Source organism: Thunnus thynnus, chromosome 16 (assembly GCF_963924715.1).
Source record: "Thunnus thynnus chromosome 16, fThuThy2.1, whole genome shotgun sequence".
Taxonomy (NCBI): Eukaryota; Metazoa; Chordata; class Actinopteri; order Scombriformes; family Scombridae; genus Thunnus; species Thunnus thynnus.
Window position 1 is genome coordinate 4,053,821 of NC_089532.1, and position 21,041 is coordinate 4,074,861.

At 40.0% G+C, this 21,041-nt stretch overlaps 1 protein-coding gene across 1 annotated transcript in view; it reads right to left on the reverse strand.

Annotated features, from left to right (window-relative positions):
- LOC137199729 (transcription factor IIIB 90 kDa subunit-like) overlaps positions 1 to 21,041 on the reverse strand; it is a 125,420-nt gene that overhangs the window by 44,033 nt on the left and 60,346 nt on the right. The window contains exons 13-16 of the mRNA XM_067614232.1: positions 8,420 to 8,481; positions 7,039 to 7,120; positions 6,745 to 6,800; positions 4,548 to 4,810 (exon numbers count right to left, since the gene is read on the reverse strand). Coding sequence (XP_067470333.1) covers positions 4,548 to 4,810; positions 6,745 to 6,800; positions 7,039 to 7,120; positions 8,420 to 8,481 — 463 coding nt within the window. The remainder of the gene's footprint in view (positions 1 to 4,547; positions 4,811 to 6,744; positions 6,801 to 7,038; positions 7,121 to 8,419; positions 8,482 to 21,041) is intronic.

Here is a 21,041-nt window from a genome sequence, read left to right on the forward strand (position 1 = left end):
ATCACCACGTCGCTGCTCGCTAGGCCGTGGGGCATGTTCTTGTTCCTAATGGCTTGCGGTTAAACGCGAAAAACCCTGTGGTTTCTTGAGTTTTCAGAAACCACAGGGGTTGAAAACATTGTTGTGCATTCAGCGCGACAAAGTGCAGAGTTCAGCGATTTCCGGATAAATGGATGCGAGCTAAAGTCCCATTCAGGAAAGAAAAATGAAAGTGTGGATGAATGATTCATAACCGATACGCATCAATGATTCATTGATGAAAACAGGGATGCGTTTTAAATTCAAACAGGTCGGACACTTCAGGAAAGAGTGTCCATTCTTAAAAAACACGAGACGGGGTTGTTTGCTCTAGCCGAGACCCCCCCTCCCCCCCCCTTTTCAAAAAGAGATCAAAGCCAAAACATGAAACTGAAGATGGTCTTTCATTCATGAAGCATGTCGGCTTTCCAAGGAGGAGATTTGCCTTTCTGGCAGCAGCCATTAGCCAACTGGAGCGGCTCAAATCCAGCAGCTCTTCAGCTCTGTTGTCTGTTACTGGTTTGGTGTAAACATGGCTGCTGCTTGAAAAATTCAGTCATTGATAAATACCGGGGGTCCAATTACGTGTCAGTGCTCAGTTCAGTTCATTTAGTCTTTGGGTTGCGACTAATGATCATATTCAATATTGTTTAATGTACTTTTTAATCTTTGTTTAAAAAAGGTCCTTTAAATTTGCATTTGAATGTTTTAATGCATTATGTAAAGCATCTTGAATTGCCTGAAAAGCACTTAATCGATTTAATTATTTGTCAGTGTTTTCAAGCAAACACACAGAACATTCACTGGTTCCAGCCTCTCTCATGTGAGGATTTGCAGCTTTTCTCTGTTTTATGTGATAGTAAACTGAGTATTTTTGTGATCTGGACTGTTGGTTGGACAAAACAAGACGTATAAAAGACATCACTTTGAATTTCAGGAACATTTTTTGACCATTTTCTGACAGCTTTTCATTCAAGTAAAGTTCTGTTTTCTCTATAATTGGTACCAAATTTCATAGTTCTTTCCCAGGAAGCTTCTTCTCTAGCTCAGGGTCTCATGGGGCTGGATCATATCCCAGCATGCTTTGGTGGAAATGCAGGGTATCACAAAGCTAACACATATAATCAAGCTCACATTTTTGTAAATTTAGAGTTGAACACTTTTGCATGTCTTTGTGGACTTTGGGAGGACATTAGAGGACAATGCTGCCCTTGTGTTCAACGTTACATTATTGAACGATTAACATCATCAATCATCGTGTTTGAGACATCTCTCTGAGATTTTCATTTTGTCATCTAAGCTCTTAAATTCATTTCTGTCCTTGAGCGTTGTCGGGAGGATGGATAAGACACTTCAACAGCAGGACGAAGAGTAAAGCCTCATCAGGCAGACAGACAGACGCTCTACTGAAGTGTCCTTAAGCAAGACTCGGTATCACCGTCAGCTTCATCGTGATGTGTTGACTCTGACCTCTGACCTCCCTGCGGAGGGGCGTGAGCACAAAAAGGCAATTTCCCCTTGACGATCAATAAAGCATTGCATTACCGTCCTCTAAATGGGAAGAGCTGTAATGTGTCATAATTTGGGTCATCAATCATTTTGTCAGAAGGGGGTGAGTCTGTTTCCCCCCACAAGACTGAGGTTTTCTACTGGTTCTGGTCCAAGTGGTCCAGGCTCAGTTTTATTGATTCCGTTTCTTTAATACTTTTTGTCTGTTTTTCATTTTCTAGTTTTTGTCTGTTTTTCAGTTTTTGGTGTTTCTGTTTCAGGGTCATTCTTCTGTTTTTGTTTTTAGGGTTTTTGTTTGTTTTCATTTTTCAGTTTTTCAATTTTTTTCTGTTCTTGGGGGGGGGGGTTTGTTTGTTTTTGGTTATTTCTGTTTCAGTTTTTCTCTTTTTTCAGGTTTTTTTACCCCCTTTTTGTTCTTTTCTGGGATTTTTTCTGTTTCCGTTTTCCATTTTTTGCAGTTATTCATTTCTTTCTGTTTCTGTTGTTCAGTGTTCAGTGATAAGTATTCCCACTATGGATAACTGGGTGGTTGGAAGGTACTGTACGTTGTGAAAAAGACTGCATACTAACACTTAATTACAAAATGTAGCATAAATTATCATTATCACACAGTATCTGACAACAACCTAGTTAGAGAAAATGCTTGAGGAGTTTCCGTTAAAGTGAATTACTGTCTCCACGTTTGTATCCCTTCATATTTGTTTCCTTGACCTGTTTTCAAGTCTCACATAGAGTCTGCAATATGTTTGTTATCATGTTTTTATCTCTGTTTACGTCCCCTGTCACTTTATGAAGACCTGAGTGACAAACTCATTTTGTTAAGGAACATTTTATAAATACATTTTATTTGACTTGAAGAGAAGTTGGCGCTAAAAAAAGGATCCCACGTGCAATAAACAGCAGACTTATCAAACTCCTCGGTGGGCTCTGAGACTGAATTATCACAGAACTCGGGACAGGGTTTACGAAGGCCTAGCAAACTGCAACCAGATGACTGGAGCTCAACTAACCACAGAATGAGGGAGGGGAGGAGGGACGGGGGGAGATTTACCCCCTTAATCACTAAACAGCTGCCTCTATAGGTCTATAAAGCTTCAAGATGGTACCTAAAACCAACATTAACTGAAAGGGGTTTAAAAACAGAGCCATAGGAAACCAATTTCCCCCAACACCAAACAAACTGAAAAACCCCTCAGCTTTCCTTCACACTGCAAAAAAAACCCATTAAACTTGTCTGAAAGGCTCGGTGCGGCTCAGTCCACTGAATGCGTGTCGTGAAGAGGAGGAGGGGGGGGGGGGGGGGGGGGGGACAGTCAGAAACAAATCCTGGCAGAGAAGGTGCATCTCGAAAAGAAAGAGAAAATCCCACAGGAGTTGAAAACTGAGCGAGCGTTCAATCCAGGAGGAAAAAGAGGGGGCATCTGTCTTCGTGTCGCAGGTGATTATTCTGGGCCACAGGAGAAGTGCCGCCTCATCATTACAGAGTGAAGCCGCCGTCACATGCCAGAAAAAAAAAACAAACGAACACAAAAACAAAAAAAACAAAAAAACGGTTGTGTTGGACCCCAAGTGGCGAAAGGAGGACTGCTGGTGTTGCATCTGACTCGTGTAAACACTCTCCATCCATCTCGCTTTTATACAATCGAGCATCTGTTGTTTGTATGGAGGATTATTTAATGGTGTGAGGGACTGAGCAGACCCAAACATAATTAAATATGGATTTATGTACTTGAGGTGTTGTTTATCAGATGGCTGATGTGGCAGGTAAGACTGTTAAAAAAGGGAGAGATTATGTAATTTAAAGGGGAACTCCACTGATTTTACACATCAAAGTGTGTTTCCAGCTGTTCTACTACTGTATATATATTTGACAAAAGTCCTATAAAGCCTGATAAATTGCCTCAAATGATGTCACTTGAGTCAGCATTGGTTAAGTCAGTTTTACTCAGTGTTTCCCTTGTGTTCAGAATTATGAGCACCACTGCTAAAATTTCACACTGCCATTAATATAATGAGCTACTGTGAGAGCACGATAACACCCTACATCATTCTCTCTCACCTCATTCTTTAATGGACATCTACGTGAAAGGTACTGTTATAAGAGTAGCCATTAAAGAACAGGGCAGTGCATAATGTGTGTGTGCGGTTGAGCAAGTGGCAGAAAAGTGACGGTGAATGTGAGCGGAGCAGAGGAAAAAGTTAGCAGTAAGTTGTTGATCTGACAGTAAATGTACAGTACAGACTACAGTGTGTCAGGTAATAAATGCTGCAGCTTCTCAAGACCAAGAAAACTCTCGTCTGTTGTTTCTCCAACTGCTGGAGAAGTGAAGACGGTTAGCAACAACGTGTTAGCCTAACCTGACCAACCTTTAAGGTGGACCAGCTATTCGCTGTCTGGCTGCTGAGTCTCTCCTGAGTTTTGCACACCCAAATCTCTGAACTAACATTTGGTAGTTGAGTTGCTTTGTGGGTAATGTAGGTCAGGTTTTGACAAGGAAGAAGAATGCGTGGAACAGATATTTCTGCTCTGATATTTCTCCTTTTTACATTTTTTTTTAAACTGTCAGTCATGAGTCCAACCATGTTATAGGAGCGCGATGCTAAATCTGTAGAATACTCTTTTAACATGACAGGCGGGTGTCAAGACAGGAAAATAAACCGTTATAGACAAGGAGACCCTGCAGACAGCATGTTTTACTGTAAGACTCTTATGGCTACTACAACAGCTGTATGCCATGAAGAGGTCATCTTGACTTCATATACATAACAGCTGTTCGATATATGCTCACAATAGGGTGCACACTTAGACATTAAAGCCAAGAAAGTAGTGTAATGATAATCAGATGTAAAGAGGATATAACATTTTAAAACACATTTCTTGGGTTTTATGCTTTAAAAGGTGAGTAATAAGGATTATTTAACACGATGGTACCCACACCTTCTCCTGAGGATTCCCAGTCCTGCCTTTTTTCTTACCCACCTGTTCTGTCAATATCAGATTAGACATGCTGTCCACCAACCTTTTTCCCAGGGTGCTGAGCGGCGTGCTGAGGCTGAGCGGAGCTCTAGCGGGGTTGCGGTTGCGTCCAGGCAGCTTCGTGGCGGACACTTGTTTCGGGGACTCGGTCTTGCGTGATGGGCTGGCGCCAGGTTTGACGTTAAGATCCTTCAGGACGTCGTAGTTGATCTTGGAGGAGATCTTCTTCTGCTCCAGCATCTTCTCGATGGCCTCGTCGGCGGTGTTGGCTCGGATCGGGGGGCGCCTCTTCGCGGGTCCTCTGGGCTGTCGGGAATTCAAACAGAACCAAAGAGTAAAAAAAAAAAACAACATTTATCATAATCAGCAAGAATCTGGGAGATATGTGAGATTTTTATCCTGCTGAGGTGCCAGATATCACATATAAATTGAATTAATGGCAACATTTTTACAGTAGCAAGTACAAATATTACGGTAATATGGATGTTGCTATTTATGTATGACAATATTATAATTTTTTTTTGTATTTTTTGCCCTTTTTCAACTGGAAATATTTTGCTTTCCTATTAAGACTGTTTAGATCCCAGATGGGAAAAGCTTTGCCCTCCGACAATGAACTCCAATAATTTCAGACCATCACAGAAACAACTTTGCAAGCAAATTTACAGCAGAGCACATTTCTGTAACCAGCAATTTATCTCAATTATGTCCGCAGATTGGGGTTATCACCCAGTTTCAGTTATTTCACGTTCACCTTGACCTCGCTCCAAATTACAGCTACAGATCAACCGAGTTAAAAAAGTAAACTTTTAAACTTATTTCACGCAACAATCTCACAATTTTCTTTTTCTTCAGATCTGATTTCAGGCAATTTAAAACTTAAAAAAATCCTCTTCACTTAAATTAACCTAATCAACTCAGGGATGTTAAGTGTTATACACTATGAAAGGATGCTCGCTTTATTTTGCATAAGTGTAACAAGGATGTGCTCCATTTATTTAATTTATTCACTCATTTGTCAGTGATGAGACAGTGTGATGCTGGTTGGATCAGTGCTGTCAGGAGGCTGCACGTCTCATTAGATCTCAGTTCCACTGCAGTTAATCCAGCTAGTTAAAACCAGTGAACAGATGTTGGACTTAACAAAGGGCCCGCACTGTGCCAAAACCAGTAATGGGAAATAAGAGGGAACCAGTTTCACAGGACTCACTGCCTGTCTGTGTCTCTCTGTGTCAATCTGACCGACAACTTACAGGATTGTCTTCCTGTCTAACATTTAGAGTTGAAACTGTTTGTGTATTAATTGATTCCTAGTTTTACAGTTATTTATGAGCACAGACATCTAAAAACGGTGGTCTCTTGTGCAGTAATGTTAGCTTAAATGTCACTCTGCAATCACGTGTTTCTGTTTCAGAATAATAATTAATATGGAAAAAATATGTGTGGTTTTCATTCAAGTCATATTTCTGAATAAAATTTACAATAAAATAGAAGTTCTATGAAGCAAAAGCACCACATATTCTCTGGTTCCAGCTTCTTAAACATGAAGATTTGCTCCTTTTCTGTTTTATATCGTTCTGACTTGAATATCTTTACATTTTGGACTGTTGAACAGACAAAACAAGTCATTTCAAGACATCACCTTGCACTCTGGACATTTTGAAATTGGCATTTTTCACTATTTTATGACTATTTACAGACTAAACAATTAATAAAACAAGACTTGGAATCTACAGCTAGCTAGCTAGCAGCTCTGTGAGGTTCTACTTAGTTCAAAATGACAACGCTAACATGATGTTTAGCAGGTATAATATTTACCATGTTCACTAACATATAGTGCATTTTCACTGGGTTATCATGTGTTCCTCAGATGCAGTGGAAACACAAACAGGATCAGGAGCATAACAGAGAATTTTACTTCCTGAGATTAATTCAGGAACCTTTTGGTTGAAAAGGGGCTATAGCTTAGCATGTTAGCATGCTAACATTTAGCATAAAACACACTACTGCTGAGGCTGATGGGAATGTCGTTAGTTTTGCTAAAGTACTGATCACATTAAATTAATTAAATTTAACCTGATGATGATGTTATGATGAACAGTCAGAGGATTACAATTCATCTTGAAGAAGACATGAATGTCATGGCTGGTAATAGCTTTTGAGACATTTCACTTAAAAATCAATCTGTCGAGCTCTGACAACCTGCTCATTCTTATCTCACGGATTTTAACATCGACTACCTTCTTTTCTTTGTAGATGCCGAGTTCCTTCTCCTTCGCTATCTTGGCTTCCTTTTCTGAGAGCAGAGAGAAGAAAACAGTCAGAACATATAAACTCAGAGATAGTGATATCAAAAAGACACGGTGCTAAGCAGTCATACGGCAAGTTCAACTGGAGGTTTAACTTTATCTGTTTGGCTGATAAAATACTGAAAGGTACATTTTAAGACAAACCGTCCGCTGAGGACGAGTAAAAGTGAAATCCGGCCTTGAAACGCAGCCGGCGTGGAAATCATGCTGCATGCTGAAAAGTACCTTTCTGTTCTTTGAGGTAGTCAGAGTTTTCTGCCATCCAGAGCGCCGTCTTGATTTTGACTTCTTTGTCATTCAGCAGATACTGCAGAGAGGCAGAGGGAGCGTTAAAAAGGAAGAGAAGTCAATTATCATACCATACTACAGCTGTTTTTCTGTACACGATCAAGAACATCTGTACGCTGTAATAACAAATACTACCTGAGTGTAGCAGAGGATGTCAGTTACTATTAAACTCTTTGGTAATTCTGTATTTTTTTTATATATTACTCCGGCAACAGAACAATTCCTAGTCCATGGAAACATCCAAAGAGATTCTGGTTCAGTAAACACAAAGAGCTCAACATGTCAGAAACACTTAAGTCTGAAACTAAAGTGTGAGTGCTTCTGTTTGAATCTGCAGGGAGTTTTATGGAAGTGAAGAGCTCGATCGTGACACTTTGAAGGATAAATTTTGGTATTTTCGTAGATGAAGCCATAATTTCTATCAGATTATGGCGAGATTTTACTTAGAAATTGCTCAGATCTGGTAGCAGGAACACAAGTTGTCAGAAAATCAGCAGTTTATCAAGATTATTATGGTGTAAAATTAAAAGCGAGCTCACCTGAAACGTCGGTAACAACCTCTTATTGCACAAGAAACATGCAGCGCCGATCAAAGTTGTAGGGGACAGTTTGTGTATTCATTTTATCTTTCACTTTCATTCTCTCTTCAAAATAAGTTTGGCAAAGCTGAAGGTTTGTTTTCCATTTGACTGCTTGTGTTTCTTGGTTTTAGCAATGAAAATAAACCAGTTGAAATAAACTCTAGTTTTTACTGCGAGTGCGACTCTTGAGTTTAAACTCAGATACCAACATTTACATTCAGGAGAACTTCCACTTGATCTTTCAGTGTTTTGTTTAGAAGTTTCTTACGAGCCAACGCGGGCTGTTAACGTTTTAATGATACTTACTGAGTTCAAGAGTGCAACGGAAAAAGTCCCGCAGTTGCACAATATGTAAAACAGAACTTGCAAGGCACCACAATCTTCTAAATTTGTTCATTTAAACGTTGAAAACGCCCCAGAAATGTGTTCTATAAGAGCAGGACTTCAAGAAGAAAAAAGCTTTTATCATCTCTCAATGCACAAAAAAAAAAACTAATCACTTGTTCTTTGGCTTGTGACCAAACTATTCACACCAAATTTCCTTGAAATCTGTTTGAGATTTTTTTTTAAAATCACTGTAAATATTGTGCAACAAGAGCTGAAAACAGACACAGATGTGGTGTTTTCAGAGCTTTCATCTACAGGAGTGAGAATTCATTTCAGTGGTAAGAGTGGTACTTTTCTCTCGTGTGTATTTTAGAGTCACATACATTTTAAAACTTAAAGTGTGTACATACCAGCTCGATCTCGCTGTCATCTATCCCACTCAGGTCCAGTTCCCCACTGTCAGCAGCACCATCTGTCAAACAAACAGAAATCAGCATCATCAACAGCATCATCAGACACACTCAGAAACGCACGTTTTCACAGAGGTTTTCCCATCCCAGAGGGGGGGCAAAAGAACAGGAAACAACAGCTGGCCTAAAACCTCCAACGTCCTGCTGCATCTCCTCCTGGAAGCGCTGCTGTGGAACATCTACCACAGAGGGTTAATCAGCAAAATAAAAATAAAAAAACGCACTGTGACTCCTGATAAGACGTTAATAAGCTTAACCGGCGTCTAAGCAGATCCACCTTAACACACTTTCTTTTCAATTACGATACGCTTTCTAGATTGCAGCTTTATTTTTTATTTTTTTTTTTTTATACAGGCCGACGCTGAAACGGCAATTTGCATTTTTTCATGCGGCGTCGCTCGCAAAGGCCCGAGACTCGCTCTCGCTTTTACCTGCGTGTGTGTGTGTGTGTGTGTGTGTGTGTGTGTGTGTGTGTGTGTGTGTCTTTGCGATGGAGCTGATTAAGCGAGTGAAACAATGCGTTGATAAAAAAAAGAAATCCCTAGGTGACGGTTCAATTTTTTTTTTTTTTTTAGAAGAGAAAGGAAAATAGTTGCTTTTAAAGAAAAATCTGATTGACTTTGATAAAGGGAACAAAAGATTTTTTTTTTCTTTGCAGGAGGAGGAGGAGGAGGAGGTGCTGGCTCTTGACAGGAGAAGAAAACCATGAATAGAAACTCAACAGCTTTTACTCCAAAAAAAGATGCTCCACCTTGATTAGCTGTTTTGGAATAAAGTGTAACTCTTCTCCGGCTGCCTGCAGACATCAGACAGTCAATCAAAGGAGCGGAAAGAAACGTTTTAGTTTTTTTTTTTAAAAAGGCGACATGTGGCAGGTTTATAAGAGTCGTTTAACTTCTGTCAGCTTTCTGCCTTTGACATGTTCACAGGGGCCCCTCCTTACTCGAGTTCAAACTCCCGACAGGGCGGCAACTTCAAAGACGTGCCACCTGAGTCCACAGGCGGCTTTCCCGCTTCATTAGGGAGAGACAGGTGCGCAGACGAGGGGAGGGAACAGACGAGGAAATAGAGGAATACACCTAACCTAGACCTGTGCGGGGTGTGTTCGCCGCACACAAACCAGGAGGTGAATAATCTAGTCAGTCATTTGAGTTCAAGTAACAGATAGCAGCTTCCTTAAAAAAAAAAAAGAAAAGAAAACCGAGCTCCAGAGGGAAGAGACGGGTCAGTCGCTATCTGTCGGGCCCAGCCCCTCTAAGAACTTCCTCTCCGTGAAGTGTGAGGGGGGGAGATAAGACGGAGACAAGCCCTGAGAGAGATCGGCAGCTCCGGGAGGCAGAGAGGCAGCGAGACTAAGAGCTGATAACACCGGTCCAAACCCGGAGAGAGGAGGAGGGAGGGAGCAATTACCGAGTTATTATTCAGCCACAGCTTTGATATATCTACACTCGCTAATTTGATCATACCCATAAAATTGTTCTTGGTTGGTGTGTAGAAGAATCTGCAGACCTGAGCCTCAGAATTTTATATTGGCTGAGTGTATCAGGAAGGTAATGATGGAATATCAGATACCAGTAAAAAGATTTAATTTCACTTTTTCTGCATTTTGTCCTTTTGGGAGAAACGAGAAGACCGAGGTGGAGGTCATGTGATCAAGCCCCAACCGACACCGTCTCCAGGTGTTACTGCCTGTTTATGGGGCTGAAGATCGGAGGTGCAACCATTAATTGATTAATCAATTAGTTGATCCACATCAATTTTGTTAATCTATTAATCATTACGAGTCAATTTTTCAGAAAAAAATGCTAAAATTTTCCAGTTAAAGCTTCTCAAATGTGAAACTTGTCTGGTTTCTTTAACCGTGATTGACATTTGTGACATTTTACGGACCAATTAACTAATCGATTAAAGCCAGAAAATAATCAACAGATTGATCGATAATGAAAATAAACATTAGTTGCAGCCCGACTCTACTATCTGGGGGTGTGGAGTTAGACTGAAGTGAGGTAACCAGACCTCTGTAGCCGCTACTAACGTAACACACCTGAATCTCTGAACTGTAGATGAATGAGCTGCATTGTGGGTAATGTAGGCACCAGGTTTTGACAAGGAAAAAGAATACATTGAATAAAAAGTCTCTAAATAAAGAAAGATGCTTTTTTTTTTTTTTTTTTAAACTGTCCATCTTCAGACATTAAGTGTGTTTCTGTTTTTATTCGAATTCTCAATTTGCACATAAAAAAAAAAAACTTGAGCGGAAGTGGCGAAAATTCAAAAAAATCTTTAATTTGGAAAGTTGGCGTATCAATAAAAGCAAAATACAACAAACGTGAAATAGAAATCATGAGGAGACTTAACGTTCCTCAAATTAATACATGAAACAAACAGAAACGTCATATTTACATCATGATTTCTAGATTCTTTTTACTGTTTGAAGTTTGCTGGGGTTTTTTTATTGACGTGATCTCGTTGCGTCTGCTTCTTCTGAAAGGCTTTAATGGCACCATCTGGAAAAACAGCGTCATCATTGATGAACCAAATCCATGTGATTATTCGACCACATTGATATTCTGATAATCTGGTTAAATTTTGTGTTAAATTTGGATGGAAACCAAACTGTTGTTACAGGAGTGAAGAATCCTCTTCTTTTAATATATTCAACATTTCAGACACTTTTCAGTCAATAACTCAAAACATTTGGAGGTTTGATATTACATGTTCATACTGAACTACTGATCCACAAGGAGCAAACTTGCTGTTCTCTTCGATATGAAGTCAGACGCTCAACAATCTAACTTAGAGCCTCTTGAAGAGACGATACACAAACTACTCTGTAATGAATTACAGTGAAATGATAAAAATGCCATCTTTCTATACAAGGTGAGCGCCGAGGATTCCTCTAAGAATTGCCTTTTATCTGTATTGTGAATGCAGAGCTGAACAAATTCCTCACTGCAATGAAAATCTGACAAAGTGTGAAAAACCTCTTCAGGTGAAGGAAGAAAAATAAAGATGAACAAACACACACAAGAACATCTTTCAATCCTCTTTGAAGGTTTTTTTTTTTTTTTTTTTAAGAGTGGATATCAGAGTTCAATCGGCCAAACCATCGCCGACAAAAACAGGAATTTCACCTCCTTTCAGAGAAAGATTGTTTGGCTCCAGAGCGGAGACATGGGAGTCAGATTAAGCTGCATTAAAAGTGCATCTCTGACAGCTGAAGTGCTGCACTAAATGAGATGTTTCCTTATTAACAGAAAACAAAGTATTCTCTGCCATCTGGCCTCCGTCGCTGTAAATGTTTAGCGTCGTTTTGAATAAGAAGTGGATTACATCGTCTCATTAGAAGAAGCAGAAGAAGAAGAAGAAAGCAGCCCACACTCGCAGCACATTCTCTAAACTTCCAAATCCTCCCTGATGAACGTGTATTCAGTGAGAAACTAGTTTCCTCTTCCTGTCCAGGCTGACAGAAGCCTCCAGTCTTTTGGCAGCAGCTCAGTAACTCCGCTCTGCCTGCATATCAATGCAGAAAGAAAAACAGGATTCTCCCTCGAACATCTTTTTTCTTGTCCAAAGAGCTTCTGCTCTCCAGCAGTAAATCCCGCTGGAACACACCTCCGACCTCGTACTGAGGGAAGAGCAGAGGGAAGGATCCCTCCGCCAAAATGTACACCTTAGATGAATAAATTATTTTTTCTTAAAAAAAAGGGAGGAAGAGAGAAAATAATGGAGACAAGCAGGTAAAAAGCAGCGATTGAGAGACTGTGACTGAGATTATTTATGACAATTATTCATCCCACTTTAGTATCAAACTACTTTTACTGAATTTGAACGTTTTAAATTGACAAACATTTGTTCATTTTCACACTGTACTTAAAGGACGAGTTCATCTAAATTGCAAAAACCCCAAATACTTCTACTTCTATACTTTACACTTAATATTTTAGATATAAAATAAATATATTAGCAATTAGGGCTGGGCAATATATCGATATTATATTGATGACGTGATAGATATCGTCATATTGTGATATGGTTTAAGTGTTTTAAAGGTTGCATTACAGTAAAGTGATGTAACCAGACTGTTCTAGCTGTTCTATTATTTATCTTTACCTACTTAGTCATTATATCCACATTACTGATGATCATTTATCTAAAATCTCATTGTGTAAATATTTCATGAAGTACCAACAGTCATCCTTACATCCCCAACATTGTCACAATATTGATATTATCGCCAAGCCTTATTGGCAATAGTTGAGACTCATGAAAATGGAGAAAAAGGTCTTTGTGGAAATATCAGAAATGCTCCTTTTTGTCTAAGATTTGATTTGCTTTATAGAAATAATGTCTGTATCTATATAGACTGGTAACAGAACAGTATTTCATCAAATTAATGCTAAATTAGGGGGCACAACCATGAAAACAAAGAGTATAAATCATAAAATCCTTTTGGTTTCTGATTGTTTCCTCAAAGGAGAACAAAGGACAAGTGATTTACAGAGCAGGAATATTGCTGCAGTAGACAAAACATGCAAAAAAAAAAGAAAGAAAGCAAACTAACACGCCCAAACTCTTCATAATGAAGGGACATATGCCACCCAGTGTGATGGTGTGGTGCTTTGATGTGTTTTTAATAGTTTTTGCACAACAGCGGAGGTTTACGGCACAGAGGAATAAGATAGATCAGGCTTTGGATTGGATGTTGGTTTGGCTCTGCACATGAGATTTGTTGACAATAAGAAAAATATAGAAAATCACCAGCTATGTTTTTTTAAGGACAACTCCGTGTACCAGTACTTCTTCCGAGTGGTGTCCTCCCTCATCACGACTTGTAAGCTCCTTCATTTGTGTCACAGTGAGTGTACTCATATTTGCTCACAGCGGTGCGTTCAGCAGAAGTCTGACAAGATGCCAAATTCAATTTTGTTTGGCGAATACTGCCAGCCTAAAGATAAATCTAGTAAGAAACAGAGGAAGACGGTGTAGCAGTGGTCTGATTCATCTCGGAGGAATGCACCACCGCTGTGCCCGCGAGCTGTTAACTCTATCACCCTGTTCTCTCCTTGTCCTCAGAGACAGGTAACCTGAACCCAGATTTACCCCTCCCCTATACTGCCATAGAAATACCCCAAAATACCCCCCCCCCGTCCCCCCCCCGTCCCCCCCCCGTCCCCCCGTCTCCCACACCATATCACCGTGTCCCAGGCGGCGGCGGCAGGCCTGTCTGATGTGGTCAGGAGAATAAGATGCTTCGCTGCGGAGGCTCTCTAATACCAAAGAAGAAAAAAAAAAAACACAAAGAAACTGAGAAAATGTGCCCTGCAGGAACGAACACTAACAGGTGAAGGAGACGGCCTTTTGAAGACAGCTCAGGAGGGAGAGAACAAGAGATTTAAAAGAACGAGAGATGAGGGGGAGGAGGGAGGGAGAGCCTGTGGGTGAGAGACTGAGCCAAACACAGAAAGTAAGATGCAGTACAGATATATTAAAAGAATAAGGCAGGTGGTTTTTTTCTAAGTTTCAACAAATGCCAAGAAAGACCAAAACCAACAATGTGTTAGTTTGTTTTGCAATACTTCCTGACTCCTGTTTGTGGCTCTAAACCAAGTGGTAACTATCGAGGCTGGAGGCTGAATTACCTTTAAGTGCAACCGATGGCAACTGACTCCCATTCAAAAAGCCCCCAATGAGTCATTATGGTCTCAATTACTACATTCAGGATAATAAGATATTAAGATTTGAAAATATAATAGTAGCATTGATGTCTGCTGGGTGTTGATTGACAGCTGTGATTGACAGTTGACTCACTCTAAATCGCACTATTGTTACAATATTTCACTAAGTTTAATGTTACTTGTTTATGATACCTGTCCTGTTAGCATATTTTAGCTAAATTAGCTAACATTAGCCCAAGCGTGCAGCGCTCTGTGTTTCCGGTAAGCTAGTGTTAGCTTGGGTCTGAGGTAGTGGGGCGTCTTTCCAGAGCGTGAACAGCAACAACAACTCCACATTCCTTATTTGGAAGGTCCTGCCTCCAAATGGAAAAGATGGCGTCAACGTAAGCTGTAACTCTGGGCTTCGAACCGGCTCCGATGCAAACAGGTGACGTCACACCTCGCTGCATCCATCTTTATATACAGTCTGTGGTCTAAACCTCACAAACAGTTATCAATCATCATTTTGTTACTTAAATGTTACTCAAACAGGAGAAGTGCATTTGTTAGGGACTATTTTCTGCCGCGGATGAATACACATTAGTTGTTCTAGCGAGTATTTATGGCAGCAGAGCGGTGTAGGCTCTAAATGGTTCAAAAGCGTATCTCCAAGTGAAACAACGTGGGGTTAAGTTCAAAAGAATCTGCATAAAAAATCCAAATCTGTTCATCTACCTTCATGATTCTTGTTAGATCTACTAGCAAGAAGCTACATTTGTAAATAATCAAAACATAGATAGTCAATTTAGATGTGGAATTACATTTTCTTGGCTAAAACACATCAAATCTTACTGGTAGTACAGTAGTTTAGTAGTCCGCTACCTCGGACCCAAGCTAACACTAGCTTACTGGGGACACCGAGCGCCGCACGCTTGGGCTAACGTTAGCTAATTTAGCTAAAATGTGCTAACAGGACAGGTATCATAAACAAGTAACATTAAACTTAGTGAAATATTGTAACAACAGTGTGATTTAGTGTGAGTCCTGGAGTTGGGGAGAGCAGCAAGTGAGCCAACTGTCAATCACAGCTGTCAATTTAGACGTGTAATCACATTTTGTCTAAAACACATCAAATTTTACCGGTAAGCTGACTGATGTTTACAATCTGTACCAATAAATCAGCTAATTGCAGATATATTGGTGACAGCGTAAACATCAGACGATTAATGACAGGAAACTGAAGTACAAAAACGCCAAAGATACGTTTTGAAACTGTTTCACCATTTTACAGTTTGTCCACAAGACAGAAGTGGAAAAAAAGTGAATGAGAAAAGTAGGCTGAGAAAGACAAAGAGAGGCTGAGCAGGAAAAGATTAAGAGAGAAAGAATGAGGTAAGTAGGAGATAGAGAGACAAAAAGACTGATGGAGGAGAACAGCAGGAGGGAAGACATGGAGGAATGAGCAGACAGCAGCTGAGAGACAAAAGACAAAAAAAGGAGGCAGAGAGAGAAAAGACAAAAGTTTAGAGGGTGAGAAAGAATATAGATGGAGAAAAAACATTAGGCTTTGAGAGAGAGAGAGAGAGAGAAGGTAATACACTAAGGAGAAGAGACAAAAAGACTGGAGGGGAAGACAAATAAAAAGAGAGGAAGACGACGGACACCGAGAGTGAAAAAGGAGAGGGGGGGGGGGGCTTAAGAGGAGTTCACTGATCTCCCTCTAATCCTGAGCTGTATTTCATTTCGGCCTGATCTGAGGAGAACGACAGAGACAGAGAGAAGACGAGGGGAGAGGAGGAATAAAAAAAAAAAATGGAAGAAAAAAAGTCACGCTGGCTAAATTAAAAAGGAAGCGTCAGTCTGCTGACTCCTCCACACCTCCTGTCCTCTCCCTCCTTCCCCCTTGCCTCTCACTCTCCACCACCCCCCCCCCCCCCCTTTCCCCAAAAAAACAAAGAGTGTATGTGTGTGTGTGTGTGTGTGTGAGAGAGAGAGATCTGGAGGATGAATGGAGCTGTGTAGCCCCAGTGCTGCAGGATCACTCATCATCCACACTTCAAAAGGAGCCCACATTATCCAGACTCACAGCTCTTGATGTCAGCAACAATCCTGATCCTCTCCTACATACCAAACCCCCCCCCCCTCCCCTCCCCCCCCTCGACCTGCACCGAGCTCGGCCAACGGAGCTGCAGGGGAGGAGAGGTAGACGTTTTCATTTGTCAGGTTTCTGGCTTTTAGGTGGGATAGTGAGAGATCAAGTGGAAAATGATGGCCAAAATGAGAAAGAGAGAGATATGGCTACAGACTCTAAATGTAGGGCAACTAATGACCTTTTTCTTATTTGTTTGCTCTAAAAAAAAGTCAGAAAATGGTGAAAAATGTCAACCGCAGAAGTCATATTCAGTTTACTATCATAGAAGATTAAAGAAAATAGTAATATCTAAGAAAAACTTAGCTACAGATCCAGATTTTTATTTGAAATGACACGTGCATCAACTTCCGACGGCAGGAAACTCACCTTGAACGGCCGCTCCGTCAGAAACACGACGAAGAGAGAAAGTTTTTATGTTTTTATAGCGAATCCAAACATTCGCTGAGAGAGAGGATTCATCACATCACATTGTTTTAATAAAGTAAAAACACTGGAGGAGACGGTTAAAAAAAATGTTGTCCCACATAATAACACTCGACTCGAGATCAAATATTGTTCTAACATGAAATGTGCAAATCACATCCAGTAAGTTCTCATGAATCACGTGTGTGTGTGTGTGTGTGTGTGTGTGTGTGTGTGTGTGTGTGTGTGTGTGTGGGAACAGTTTTTAGGTGGGACTCTGCCAGTAACAATGAAAACCACCATACAACATACAGCTCTATGTTCATAAGGTGAACGTAGAGTCATTATTTATGTTTTGGTTTAATCAGCTGGTCGTTAAAATGTCAAGAAGTACGACAAATGTTGGTCACAAGTTATCAGAATCCAAAGTGATGTCTTCAAATAGCTCTCTGTGTTTTTACATTATTCAGTTATCAAGATATTAGATGGAGAAAAGCAGGAAAATCCATAAATGTATGAAGTTGTAACAGCAAATGTTTTGTATCTTCACTTCATGAGTGACTTCATTAGTAACTATTTAAGATGTAATTAGTTTTTTTTATCCTTTATCAACAGTCTATAAATATTCCAGCACTAGAAGATAAAACTATCTTGAATTAAAGCTACACTGTCATGGTTACATTATCTGTAAACTGATAAAACAAATGACTTAAAATAATGCATATAACTAGCATACTTCTTGACCAAATCACAGGTCAGAACATACAATATTTTGGCCAAATCTGAGTCTAAAAAAGGGAGAATTAGCTGACATTAGCCTGCATGTAGCAAAAGCTTTTCGTTAGCTTAACTTTTATCCTACAGCTTTAAGAAGAAACGATCCGCACGATGAAGACGTGTTTCATCTGCAGCCACGTTCCAGATTACAGATCCATGCTGTTCTACTGTTGCACTTCCCTGGATCAGGTTGTCAGCTAAGTGCCTCACATGCAAAAAAAAATAAAATAAATAAATAAATAAATAAAGCAGCTCGTGGTGTATAAACTCCTTCCCTGCAGCAGTATGAGGTAATAAGGCTCGGTGCCAGCTCTGCCCCGGAGAAATAACCAGCCGGCCAAGGCAATAAATAGAGTGAGAGATTCTCGCTGACACGGGCGGCCGGGCGAGCCCATTAAAACCTGACCTCCACGACCTTGGAGGAGCCCAGACTGAGAGTCCGCCCACTCAACCACCTGCTCCTCCTCCTCCTCCTCATCCTCCTCCTCAGACACAGAGAGGAGGGAAGCGGGGAGGTATGTACATAAAGGAGCTGCTGGATGATAACACTCCTGGAGGCACAATGGAGTCCACTTTACATTTGACAGCAATGCTTATAAATGTGAAAACATGATATCTGGAAACACTTATCCGAGGCTGCACCGTTCTCTAAACGCTTTTTGTACAATCTAATATTTTTATCACCTTCATAATGATAGTAATCATGGGAAAAATGTGCTTGATTATTTCATAGTGCCTGCAAGTGTTTATAAAGTACCTCATTTACAAAATAAGTGCAGTCGTTTGCTGGAAAACAGCAAAAATAATCAATGATGTCTCATTTTGCAGTGTTACAAATGCACATCGGATACAGATCTGCATAAAAAAATGAATCAATTGTAATAACTTTCCAATAAAATCTCACAAAAAAAAAAAACAAAACAGTTTGCAGATTTTGAATAGAGTCAGAAAAACTTAATCAATCCTAAGAAAAACATAATTAGATGTAAATCTGTTTTATATCAGCTGCTGTTACGTGAATATACTCAGGAGGGCAAGACAATATCAGGTAATTAAACCAGCATCAGTAACAGAAGCCCGTCATGACATTTTATTGCTGCTTTCATACCTGGAATGATGACATTTACGATATTTTAATTAATGACTGTGTCCACACTCGCTGGTGTTTTCGTCTGCCGCCATGGCGACGGAGTCTCGGTGTGATATCCAACAGCTGGATTCAGCCAGGGACGTCGTGATTAAAGCGTTTACGTGTCGTCGACGCAGGTTCACCTGGACACACCGGCTCTTTTTATGCTTTTGGGCTACGTTATTCCATCTTTTTTTAACTTTTCCTCCTCCATGAACCTTTTTTGGAACATTTTGATATAAACTTTCTGACTTTTTTTTAAACATACAAATCCCCACAATGCAAACTGATTAGTTTAACTGTTATGATGTCATACATAAATGACAGAAAAGGTCATTTTTTCAGTTTAGGCAACTAAAACTGCTGGTTTTAAGGTTGGAGAAAGTTTGCTTTTATGGCCAAAAGAAACCAACATTGACTGTCGGTAGTAGACGGGACACTAATAACAGGGTGTTTGTCTGCTTGAGTTATCAAATGTTTCAAATCGAATCACAATTTTGCACTTATCCTGAGGTTTTATGAGTCTGCATCATGCATGAACTTACAGGAAAGGCATTTGGAAGAAAAATTACAGAAAGAAAATAAGTTCCTGCTACGTTTTTAGTACATTGTGAACAAGCTTGCAGCTAGCATCTGTTCGTGCATCTTAACTCTCCCTCTGTCTTCCCCTCCCCCCCCCAAACAGTCAGTATATGTTGGTGCCTATCAGATTAGCAAAAACATTTTTGGCTTCCTTCATTTTCACACAAAAGTCAAATTTCACACTGAGATGATAAAGTAGAAGGAAAAGCAGCTGTTTCTGCAGAAAAACAACTCAGATATGCACTTTAAAATACAAAGTCGACGCTGTGGACAGGATTTAAATTACATGGAAGACCGGTGAGTTTGCCAAAAAAACAGTAATTGCAGCTGTAATTATTACTGTGGTGGGGGTGAAAAATTACCCAAATAGCCCCTCCAGAGTGCATTAAAATCACTGACCAGTGCAGGCAATGTTTAAATTACACCAGCTTCTTTACAGAGATAAATTCCTTTCCCAATAGGCCTTTAGATTGTTTGACGTATTTGAACAAACAACCAGTGCTGTCATTTGTCTGGTGAAGATTATCTGCAGTAACTCATTCATTCTGCACTGTATTCTTGTCCAGTACACATATTGTCTTCTTAACATTAGCAGAAGCAAACAGGACTAAAAAAAAACAAAAACTGGACAAACATTACGTCATTTCTTTCCATTGTTATGTCTAACCGGCTTGTTTTTCAGTTACCTCTCTGCCATCTGTGGCTGTCCTCACAAATATGTGTGCTCTCAAAAATCTAAACAAATGGTTGTATTGAAAGTGATGACGAGCCTTTTCCACTGTCTGAGCTGCGCTTTGCATTTGATTTTCCAATCGATGTCGACGATCAAAGAGACGTCCTGTCAATTTGTCCTGCTTTAGAATTTCGGCCTATTTTCCAAAACGGTTTGTAATTTTACAACAGAAGAGCAGGATGAATAAATCATCAGCAACGTAGGAGCATCATGAAATGAACTGAATGACTCTTTGATGGAGGAGGAGGAGGAAGGAGGAGGAGGAGGAGGAGGACTCTCTCTGGTCCGTCATGGCAGCTGAAGAATTTGGAGAATGCTGTCGTGAAAATGTTTAATATGTGGATTGTTGTGCATGAGAATCAAACATTAGAAAATGTCAGGCGGCTGCCGCAGGAATGTTTAGACAAATGTTGCCTTTGCCACGTTGATGAATCAGCTCTCTGTATCCTACATGCACCAAACCACCGGCTCATCTGCACGACAGCTTTCTATGGAAGTAATCAGAAGTCGAGATGTTGAATCAAAAAAGGAAAAAAAAAAAAATCCAACCTCGGATCCTTTTCTGCTGTTAAACATCAGTCTGTGATGTTCAAAGAGGTTTTTTTTTTTTTTTTTTTTTTTTTTTTGAAGAGATGATTTTGTGATGAAAAGTGGCCATGTACTTTTTCTAATGTGCTGACTTTTCCTCAACTTTCTTCAAGTGTTTCTGCTTCTGTTATTGATTTCCTACATTTGGTTTCCAGTTGAAAATAAACAGTTGTATCCCTGATACCAAACTGAAAATATCTTGTGCCTTATGTAATGAGTTCTGGTCTCTGTGCCTCTAACAGATTTCTCTCTGTATGATGGTTGAACGTCGGTGCAAAACGTCAACAAAAGCTGCCAATTACAGATGTTTTAAATCTTTAAAAATGTTGAAACTGATGTTCCCAAACTTTTAAGCCGACATGGAGGAGAAGTCCTTGAAGCGCTCTGAAAAATGGGATTTTGAACATCTAGTATGCCATGACAACTGCTGAGGATGACGGTGTGATATGATCGAAAGCTCCAGAACAGCCGCTAATGACTTCAGTTTACAAGGTCAAGAATTAACTTTCGATCTCAACATAAATCTTAAAAGTGGTTCAAGC